This window comes from Cydia splendana, chromosome 10 (assembly GCF_910591565.1).
Source record: "Cydia splendana chromosome 10, ilCydSple1.2, whole genome shotgun sequence".
NCBI lineage: Eukaryota > Metazoa > Arthropoda > Insecta > Lepidoptera > Tortricidae > Cydia > Cydia splendana.
In genome coordinates, this window is record NC_085969.1 from 12197189 (window position 1) to 12208433 (window position 11245).

Genomic DNA, 11245 nt, shown 5'->3' on the forward strand with positions numbered 1-11245 from the left:
GTAATTACTCTGTTGTTTTTTTTGTGCACCTACTGTTATACGTTTTAAGTGTACCTATAAGTGTGCACGAATATCTAAAATGATCATAGTTAGTCCGAACGAAAGCTCCTGGCTGGCTTTTTTTAAGTGATTGGGATGTACTTATTTATACTTAAACATAAGTAATTATTTCAATTCAAGCTATTTGGCCATCGAATGCAGGATGCATAAGTTGAAACTGCAAACGACATCTAAAAGGTTACGAGTAATTTCCTACACTGAGACTGGAAATGTATTTTGGATTAATTACTGGAAGTTTGGGTGGAGCTTTACCCTGACATTGTTACAATTCGCAGTCATAATGCCACGCGAAACTCGTTCTTGCTACCATATAATTATGTAGCCTGAAGCGCTATTTTGTAATGTAATGGATGTTATTTGCACCGGATAGCTCGAGGATTCGATACCAGTTTGTAGACGCTGGTATAAAAGAGAACGCAAGTGCTCTTGAAATTATTCTGTCATCAAAACACACGGATTAAACATGTTCGGAAAGGTACGCAGGGGTTATAAAAAATATAAAAATAAAATGAAGTATATGATTAAAAAAAATATGTCTCAAATATAACAAAACTCAATTAATAAAATTCATTATAATTAAATTAATAAACTCGTTTAAATTGTGTTAAAGTGGTAAAATAGGTATAACAACAAGAAAATTATTTTATTCTTTATATATTTATTTTTTTATTTTAGTTTAGGTATATACCTAAACTCAATAGGTACAACTAAATTTTTCAGATAGGTACAAAAATGTTTAATTAATGATAGATTATCTAAGAAAAATAATTAAGCGCAATAGAGCGCACTGTGTAAATCGAATAGGTATAAAGAAAACATCAAAATATTTCATACAGCAAAATTATTTTTTTTCTTATTCAAAATTCAAAATTCTTTTACAAGCAAAGGTTAACTGGAAGAAATCCCTTAAAGGGATAAGTTTGCCTTTGTACTGCCTATCTTGTGCCATAAATTTGTGTTTTGTACAATAAAGAGTTTATACATACATACGAGTACATACATACATACATACATACAAGCCAATATTATTACCTTCTTTCATAGTTCATTTCTGGTGCTTTTTCATATGATATTAAAAAAAAATTAAAGTAAACATACTTTGTGCCTTGTAATCATACAAGAGATAATGGATAGGGTCCTTGGTTTTATTTTACCGAAATATTTAATTATGACGGACAGCGTAGTAACTTCTTTCGTAAAATAACTTTTGTATTTTAAGTTTCATCGACTCTGTTTATTAATTTCTTTACTTTGTTTACAGCTGGTCGTAGTTCTATGCGCCGCGGGCATCGCCTCCGCCGGCAACCTGCTGCACGCCGCGGCTCCCGTAGCGTACGCCGCTCCCGTCTCCTCCTCGGTGTCATACGCCACGCACACGGCGCACACCGGCCCCGTCGCAACGTACGCTGCTGGCCCCGTCGCGTCATATGCTGCCGCCCCCGTTTCCTCATACTCCGTCAAATCCGTCGCTCCTGCCGTCTCCTACCAGACCATCTCGACTCACTCCGCTCCCGTGGCGTACGCCTCCCCCGCTGTGACGCATTACGCCGCCGCCCCAGTTGTCGCTAAGACTTACGCCGCGCCCGCCATCTCTACCTACCATTCTGCCCCCGTGGCTTACGCCAAGACGTATGCTGCTCCCGCGGTGTCTTACTCTTCCTACTCTTCCCAATCAACCCATGCTGCTCCCGTGGCGTACGCTGCCGCTGCTCCCGTCATTGCCAAGACCTACGCCGCCCCCGCCGTGCACACCTATGCCGCCCCCGCTGTAGCTTCTTACGCTGCCCCGGTTGTAACTAAGTCGATTGCTCCCGCGGTGTCTTACTCATCTTACTCCACTCACTCTGCGCCTGTGGCATACGCTGCCGCCGCCCCCGTGGTCGCTAAGACTTACGCCGCACCCGCTATCTCTACTTACCATTCTGCCCCCGTGGCTTACGCCAAGACGTACGCTGCTCCCGCCGTGCAAGCCTACCACGCTGCTCCCGCCGTGCAAGCCTACCATGCTGCTCCCGCCGTGGCCACCTACGCCGCCGCTCCCGTGGTCAAGACTGCCGTCACATACTCCGCTGCCCCTGCTGTATCCCACGTGACCTACTCTGGCGCTTACGGCAACTACGGCTGGTAAATTACCCGGACGAACTGTTACATATTGTTAATGTTTTATGTTGATATTTATTGTAATAGAATGACAGAAAACATAAAAGAAAATAATATATAATAATTATACACAAACATTTCATATTTTTCTTTTCATCATCATTCGCTTAAAAAGTATCTACTTACCTACGCATATTTATTATACGGCCTCCTTTGTCGGGTCTTTGATGTATGGGTAGAAAGGAGCTAATAAGGTAATAAAAAACAAATGAAAAACGTCGTTACGTTAGAAATACCTATACGATGAAAAAGTGTGTGTATTTGTTATAACATAACTCACGTCTACTTATGTAGGTATCACAGATAAGTAATCAGTATTGAAATTGAAAGTGATTCCTAAAGATCAAATAATGACAAATAAAACTTAAAAGTAATCGAGCTACTTAGGTACCTACTTATTTTAGTTTATATCTGAGTCAGAGAATCCAAAAAAACCTTGAAGCCTGTTCGAACCCTTGCATTGTTGGTCGGAGTGTAGTTTTTTCATAGTGAAAAAAATTGATTTATACTTGGTCAAGCAAATCTTGTCAGTAGAAAAAGGATGCAAATTTAAAAAAATGTAGGCGCGAAGGGTTATCGTCCCATAGAAAATTTGAATTTCGCGCCTTTTTCTACTGACAAGATTTGCTTGACCAAGCAATATATGAAGAAACATTTAAAAAAAGGTCCATTCCCCCCCTTATCTCCGAAGTTTATCAATGAAAAATCATGAAACTTTCACATAACATTAACATTATTATAAATATTACAGGAAAAATATACTCACGCCTGTATCATGAAAACTTTTTTTAAATAAGTATAAATAAACTTTTCCGAATTGAATTTGATTTTTGTCACCTTTGCGAGTGTTTTTTATACTTGATTTTATGCGATTACAATTAAAACACATTCTTTTAAATAAAATAAGAATTGTTGAAATCGGTTCACATGATAAAGAATTATCCCTGAAAACCAACATACATACTACCGATCGCGCAAATGAGTTAGCCGATTAGCCGATGGATGGCGCTTATGACGCTGTAAATAATTATGCTTAGTATATTTCTAGTCAAAAGTCTTTTGTGTTTATAGTTACATGAGATAATTGAAAGTTTGTAAGGAACCCTCGGTGGACGAGGTTAACCGAACTCGCACTTGACCGGTTTTTTTAAGTGTTAATGCTTCATCCATCACATCATGAGCTTTCACGTTCGAAGATTTATTGAATCCCAACAGAAAAGAACAAAAAAGGCTTAACAATTCACTGGTTTTAAAGTTAGCAGACTCTTAATGTTCAACCATTAAAAATTATGAACAATTATTCAATTTGTTGAACGCTTTTCAGATTAATAAAAGTACTTAAATCATTGACAAGGGTCCAAATAAAACTCTTTTGTATAAAACTGTGTCAGTAACCGGCTCTCCACGTCAACCGCATATTGAGGTCGGTCCCGAGGCGTGATTCATACGGCTAGGCCGATTCTAGCGAGAGATTGCCTGAAAGGAACATTTTGGTCTGACGATACATAACAATTATATTGCAATTGCACAAATTGTACCTATACACACCAAATTACCTGTAAAAATGGGAATCCCACCAAAAACATTTCATGTAAAGTGTTGCTAAGACTAGGTGCATAAAGTTTTTACACTAAAAAGTTATCAGATCCCTTAGTAGGTACCAAGACTTATACTCTGTAAGTTCTAACTTAATAAGCTCTAACTGTATAGCCAACATCTTGGTCTAACAGTACAGCATGACCATTTTGTTGCCGTCATATGGACAATCCCGTAACGACACTTTCAGAATTTAAAAGACCTGCGCAGCTGTTACTACTTTATACAAATAGTCCACCGAGGGAGTGTAAGTATAATATTATGTGACTGCAACGAAATGGCCAAGCCGTACCGCTTGACCAAGATGTTCGCTTTATACAGTTAGAGCTTATAAAGTTAGAACTTACAGAGTATAAGTCTTGGTACCTACTACGGGATCTGATGATAACTTTTTAGTCTAAAAACTTTATGCACCTAGTCTTGGCAACAGTTTACATGAAATGTTTTTGGTGGGATTTCATTCATTTTTGTAAGAGTTGTTATTACAGCTAGAAATGATATAGGTATTCGTTTAAAGAACCTACAATAAGACAGGGTCATATAAAATTGCATAATTTTAAAACATTTTAACATTAGGTTTTTATGTTACGTATTGCTATTAGCGCCATCTGTGTCGCGTTATCTATCTTTATAAATTAAAAGTCAGGAATTTTATATACCTATTATAAATTTTAAGTTTCTAGAAATTTTAAAACATTATTAACATAATCCGGAATCACTGATTTCAAATTTCACGATTTTTACACATTACTGAATTGTACAACGGTACATAATCGCTTATTTAAGTTTTAAGATTTACATCCGAGGTTTCGAAGACGGCGTTGTTCCCGTGGTCTCGAAGAAGACTGGCTAAAGTTGACATCAACATCTTCTAGCCGCGCGAGTTTTTCGAACTACCTGCACTTGGTCTTGTTTATCAGTTTGAACGTTTTGCGCACTAGGGATGTTTCTCTGTTGACACACAACACTAACGATATTAGATTTATCGACTGTCGATTTTCGTTTCCGCTTACATTTACTATTGACTGGATTCCATGTGGATGAAATCTTAAAACCCTCGTCCCGATTGAAATTGCAATGTTTTTTTATTTCAACGGCTTCCCGCACTTTTCTACTGTAGAAATGGCGATCCGTGGAAAGGATTTTAGGGTAATGCAACTCAATCCAGTGGTTTTCTTCCTGCTATGGTACGCTGAAAGAAAAAAGCATAAATGTAAGTGGAAACGAATATCGACAGTCGATAAATCGAATATCGTTAGTGTTGTGTGTCGATAGAGTAACATCCCTAGTGCGCAAAAAGTTGAAACTGATAAACAAGACTAATTGCGGGTAGTTCGAATAACTCGCGCGGGTAGAAGATGTTGATGTCAACTTTAGCCATGCAGTCTTCTCCGAGACCACGGGGACAACGCCGTCCTAGAAACGTCGTAAACTCTTAAAACTTAAATACGCGATTAAGTCCCGCTGTACAATTTAATAATGTATAATCAGGATTGTTTTTAATGACCCAAGCGTTAGCGAAGGTTTCCGATTCAACTTGGGTAAAAAAACTTTATTCTCCTCTATAGGTTGCAATACAATCAACCGTTGATAAATAATAAACTATCTTTATCTTATCTTCTCTAAGGGTTCCGTTTTTCCCAATTTGGCTAATGCCCGGAGCGTCTGTCAGGTGCGCGCTACCCGCAACGTCTCCAAGTATCTTCTTTCAAGGGGCCTCTTGGATCTATAAATATCGAGTTTCATCAAGATCGGATCAAAAATAAAGAAATTTAAGATGGCGACCATTTCGTTCAATTTTGACTTTAGAATCGTGTTAAAAAAGAAGAAAAAGAAAGTGTTTTTTCAAATAAACTAAAACAAATGCATTAGCATTGTTATAAAACAAAAACCTATTGTTCTGTGAATGAATATTTAAACGACAAATTATAAAATGTCATTTTTCTGTACAATAACTAATAAGCTTGTTACAGTTGTTACAGTTGTTACCTAGTGTAAAAAAAACACATTAGTTTAAGTTAGCTTAAGTTACTTATAAGGATTGCCATGCCCTAAGGGGGCTCATGTTTGAAACTTTTATTTCATAAGATCTTATGTACAACATGAATGCAAATAAACTACTTGAATACTTGACGGGGCCTCTCGAATCCTTAGATATCGAATTTAATCAAGATCGGGTAAAAAAATATAGAAATTCAAGATGGCGACCGTTTAGTTCAATTTTGACTTCAGATTCGTGTTAAGCGGCCTCTCGGTTCCTCAGATATCGTGTTTCATCAAGATCCGATAAAAAATAAAGAAATTGGAGATGGCAACTGTTTTATTCCATTTTGACTTCAGAATCATGTTAAGGGGCCTCTCGGGTCCTCAAATATGGATTTTCATGAAGATCAGATCAAAAATAAAGAAATTCAAGATGGCGACCGTTTTGTTCAATTTCGACTTCAGATTCGTTTTAAGTGGCTACTTGGGTCTTCAGATATCGAGTTTCATCAAGATCGGATGAAAAATAAAGAAATTCAAGATGGCGACCGTTTTATTAAATTTTGACTTCAGAATCGTGTTAAGGGGCCTCTCGGGTTCTCAGATATCGATTTTCATCAAGATCGGTTCAAAAATAAAACAATTCAAGATGGCGACTGTTTCGTTCAATTTCGACTTCAGAATCGTTTTAAGCGGCTTCTCGGGTCCTCAATTATCGAGTTTCATCTAGATCGGATCAAAAATAAAGAAATTCAAGATAGCGACCGTTTCTTTCAATTTCGACTTCAGATTCGTTTTAAGGGGCCACTCGGGTCCTCAGATATCGAGCTTCATCAAGATCGGATGAAAAATAAAGAAATTCAAGATGGCGACCATTTTATTCAATTTCGGCTTCAGAATCGTTTTACGGGGCCACTCGGGTCCACAGATATCGAGTTTCATCAAGATTAGATCAAAAATAAAGAAATTCAAGATGGCGACCGTTTTGTTCAATTTTGACTTCAGAATCGTGTTAAGGGGCCTCTCGGGTCCTCAGATATCGAGTTTCATCAAGATCGGATCAAAAATAAAGAAATTCAAGATGGCGACCGTTTTGTTCAATTTCGACTTCAGAATCATGTTGAGGGGCCTCTCTGGTCCTCAGATATCGAGTTTCATCAAGATCGGATCAAAAATAAAGAAATTAAAGATGGCGACCATTTTGTTCTATTTCGACTTCAGAATCGTGTTAAGGGGCCTCTCTGGTCCTCAGATATCGAGTTTCATCAAGATCGGATCAAAAATAAAGAAATTCAAGATGACGACCGTTTTATTCAATTTCGACTTCAGAATCGCGTTAAGGGGCCTCTCGGGTCCTCAAATATCGATTTTCATGAAGATCAGATCAAAAATAAAAAAAAATTCAAGATGGCGACCGTTTTGTTCAATTTTGACTTCAGATTCGTTTTAAGGGGCTACTCGGGTCCTCAGATATAGAGTTTCATCAAGATCGGATGAAAAATAAAGAAATTCAAGATGGCCACCGTTTTATTCAATTTCGACTTCAGAATCGTGTTAAGGGGCTTCTCGGGTCCTCAATTATCGAGTTTCATCTAGATCGGATCAAAAATAAAGAAATTCAAGATAGCGACCGTTTTGTTCAATATCGACTTCAGATTCGTTTTAAGGGGCCACTCGGGTCCTCAGATATCGAGCTTCATCAAGATCGGATGAAAAATAAAGAAATTCAAAATGGCGACCGTTTTATTCTATTTCGGCTTCAGAATCGTGTTGTAACCCATTGGGCTACTTTCTATTATTTATTTTTAGAAACCTCGGTATCCAAAATGAACCTAAAAGGAACATTTTAGATCCCTTGGTCACGGAACCAAAATTGTACCCTCCCCAAATATATATCTATAAATACCCCCTTAATAAATACATATAATAAACCCCCCATTAATAATTACCCCTATAATTTGGCATTGTCGTGATCGTCTAGCTAGCAGTTAGGACCCCCTCGAAGTGAACCGCGGAAACCTAGATTCTTTAATGAGTAAAGCTAAATTTTGGACTCGGTTTTTAGATATTATTACTTACCTAGATTTTAATTAAAGAATATTTAATATACTAAAATAATTTATGACGTAGCTAAGAAATAGAATGAAACCTTTTTATTTAATTATAAGAATAGGAAATACTACGAGTTTTATGGTGTAATGTAAGTGTCATTAAAAGAACCAAAACTAGAATGATATTGAAGATATGCAGCGTATATATGATAAATAATATAAAAATATTTGTTGATAAAATCCTGCTACGCCTATTAAGTCCCCGGGATAACATAGAAGTAGCACTCCTGAGGTAAGCTCATTTACTCCCTAGGATTTTAAGGATAATTACAGTTAACTATCAACTTCTAAGCGATGTGTGACTTATTCACACGTGCTACTCCTTATGCCCGATGCAAGTCTGGGAACTCTTAGTCCGATTACAAAATCAATCGAAACACCTAGCCTACCATTTTAGCCGGAAGGGCTATGACCAACACTTCGTAACATATGCGCACCTAGATGATGATGAAAAGAAGTGTCAAAGTATCCATCAGTCATCAAAATTACTAATCTTTTTTACATTCAAAAGCTAAGGATACGAATCCTTTAATCCCATTTCCCAGAGCTAAGAGTATAAACAGTAAATCTGATTTTTAGAGGTATAAACGAAGTACTAAGTTTATTTGTTAAAAATTAAACTTTATAAGACTAAGAATATCAAGACGAGTAGATATATTTAGCTCGAAACATCCTCTGGATTACTTCTGCCTGCCAAAGGGTCCCTAAAACAATCCTTTCTTCGATTTTCTATCTCAGAAAAGTCTGTGTTCCTAAACCCAGCTTGATATTAAAGAATTTGTTTTGTAAATACCTTAGAAACCTGATTACAATACCCAGTACTTCATTTCTACTCCAGAAGACCAGAATAGTGATAGATAAAATTGAAATATTACCTTTTTACCCAGATAAATTAAAATATTAGGAGATTTAGACGATTAACCACCTTACCGCATGACTTAAAATAATGATACCATATTTGAAGTCCTTAAAAGGAGAAATATATACCAACTTAACAGAAGCCCCATATTTAGTGTGTGATTCTACCCTATTCCTAAACGTAGGCCCTAATCTAGTATATTCAAAGCATAGTTCGTTCTTACCATCGACCTAATGCTTTGTAATATACACAAGTGTTGTCCCTACGAGAAGCTGTAATAGTTCGGCAGGCGAAACCGATAAAGCAACCTACAGGCCGGTGTGATTGTGTCCCCCCATGGCGATTTGCACAAAGGCAGGGTGGCAACATGGGTAACACAGGTCCCTATTGTGTCTATGAATGGTATAAATAAATATATTTAATATACAAGGTCTCCAAATACTGTAGGTTTCAAATGAGCAGAGATTACTCCCAATGGCGCGCACGTGACGCCCTCATTCTAGTCTATCAGTTGGGCATTGGAGGCCAGGAAGGGAGAGATATTTCACTATCTGTGTTGGTATAAAGATAGTGCCAAGTCAACCCTTATCTTGGTAACAAAACGACTCCTAACCGTTTCCCTTTAACAGCCGCAAGGTGGGAAGCGCTTAGTCGGACAAACTGTCAGTCCAAACAATGATCTGGCTTTAAAATTAGCAAAAGGGTATGAGAATATCTAAGTTTACTTTTACAAAAAGAACCCCACGCAAAATAAAACAAAACCATGAAATTCCCTTAAACACTGCCATTCTGAATCCACGCTTTGTAACGGTATTTTACCCCCAAAGCTGAACCCAGAAACACAGTATAGAAAACTTCACGATGAAACCCACACACAAGAAAGCAAAGAAACTCCGCCATAGTCCTAACTTAATTCCACAAAGATAGATATTATCTTCGTACAATCAAGCACAGACACACAATCTCCAAGCTTAAATTTACAAGGATAATTCCAGGTAAACCCAAACACAGAAAAAGTAGCAGAGAAACTTCACCCACCAGCGTTATGTACGCCCAAAGCCAGGGACATTGCTAGCCAAAGATTAGAGAATGAATAAGTCCGTAAGCAAGGCCCGCTCAGCCTTATATAATATCCAAATGGCGACAAACGTTTCAACGCTTCAAGAAGAAGAGTCATATATCCCCGTTTGTTTACTATTCGAAAGTGCTTATTCCCTGCATATTAATACTCATAATCGTTTAATGTTAGCAAGGTGGAGGCTATCAATGCAGTCATAAAAATAGCGACATGATCCTCTTAGAAGTAAAGATCTTAAATCCTTGTTTGTTTACTAAGTCATATGTCCCACTCATTAAGGCTCATAATCTGCCGAACCCAACGGAACCATACCCGAACAATACGATCATAAAACTGGCGACAGTATTCGAAATTCAAATATTTAAATCCTATTTTGTTTACATAAGCCTTATGTCCTACACTTTAACGTTCATAATCTATTAATGCTGATGAAGCTATTTTTCAACGATACCTACGCACACTAAAGCAACCAAAAGTATGTTTGAGTTAACATCTTTCCCTTTATGATTCCAAATATTGCGTCCGTACTGAGGTATTTCATGTTTATTTTTATAATAATGTATTAAACATATAATAGAAGTTAATTATTTAATCATTGTAACCTTTTATCTACCTCACGCTTTTTGAATTTTGCGGTTTAAAACGATATCAGAACGTCACCGCGCCTATACCTGTCAAAGTCAATGTAAACAACCTTACAATATTTGTTTTCCTAAGCAAATTCTTGTTATTATTTTGTTTTTACTAAGTTAATTAGCAATTAATTTAATCGTGGATACATATGATAAAGACTAGACTATGAAATCAAGTGCATCGAGTTACCATCGTTTAGATCTTTCAATGAAAATCAAGAACGTAAACCCACGACCGGCAAGGAAGCTCCCGGAAGCTTTCCTTCACCGCTAAAATGTAAGTTTTTATTGATAAATGAGCTTAATATTACGTAATAGGCATATGGCCAGTCACAGCCGCCCCCAATTTAAGTGTTTTATGAATTACTTCAGGAATTTATAAAAAACTTCAATTTCCCCTAGATTAGTCGGATAATTTCCCTCCCTTTTTTTAAACGTGTGGTGTGTATTCCAATACTAAATGACTGTTAGCGACTCAGCTCCGAAATTAGGCCATCAGAACTCTGTCAATGAACCATGACAACTTTTTCCCCAGCAACCTCGCTTCGCCAAAGATATTAGGTTGTGAATCTAATAAGTTAATAGTTAACTCGTCCTTGCCAGCTCAACCCGGTGCACCGAGTATTACTCCTGTCTCTACCCTTTACGCCGCGCACTTCCGTAGAAGAGCATAAGATGAGACAGCAAAAACCTCCCAAGCAAAACGAAGAGACCTTTAATTTTTATAAGTACGAAGCTTTCAAGCTCCATTCCCAGAATTCAAACC

General features: G+C 37.4%; 1 protein-coding gene across 1 annotated transcript; it reads left to right on the plus strand.

Moving 5' to 3' along the window:
* The first annotated feature begins 422 nt into the window (after positions 1 to 422).
* Positions 423 to 2227, plus strand: LOC134794297 (cuticle protein 16.5-like). The gene is made up of 2 exons (XM_063766058.1): positions 423 to 535; positions 1322 to 2227. The coding sequence occupies exons 1-2, from the start codon at positions 524 to 526 to the stop codon at positions 2186 to 2188; spliced, it is 879 nt and encodes a 292-aa protein (XP_063622128.1). The 5' UTR covers positions 423 to 523; the 3' UTR covers positions 2189 to 2227.
* Positions 2228 to 11245: the final 9018 nt, after the last annotated feature.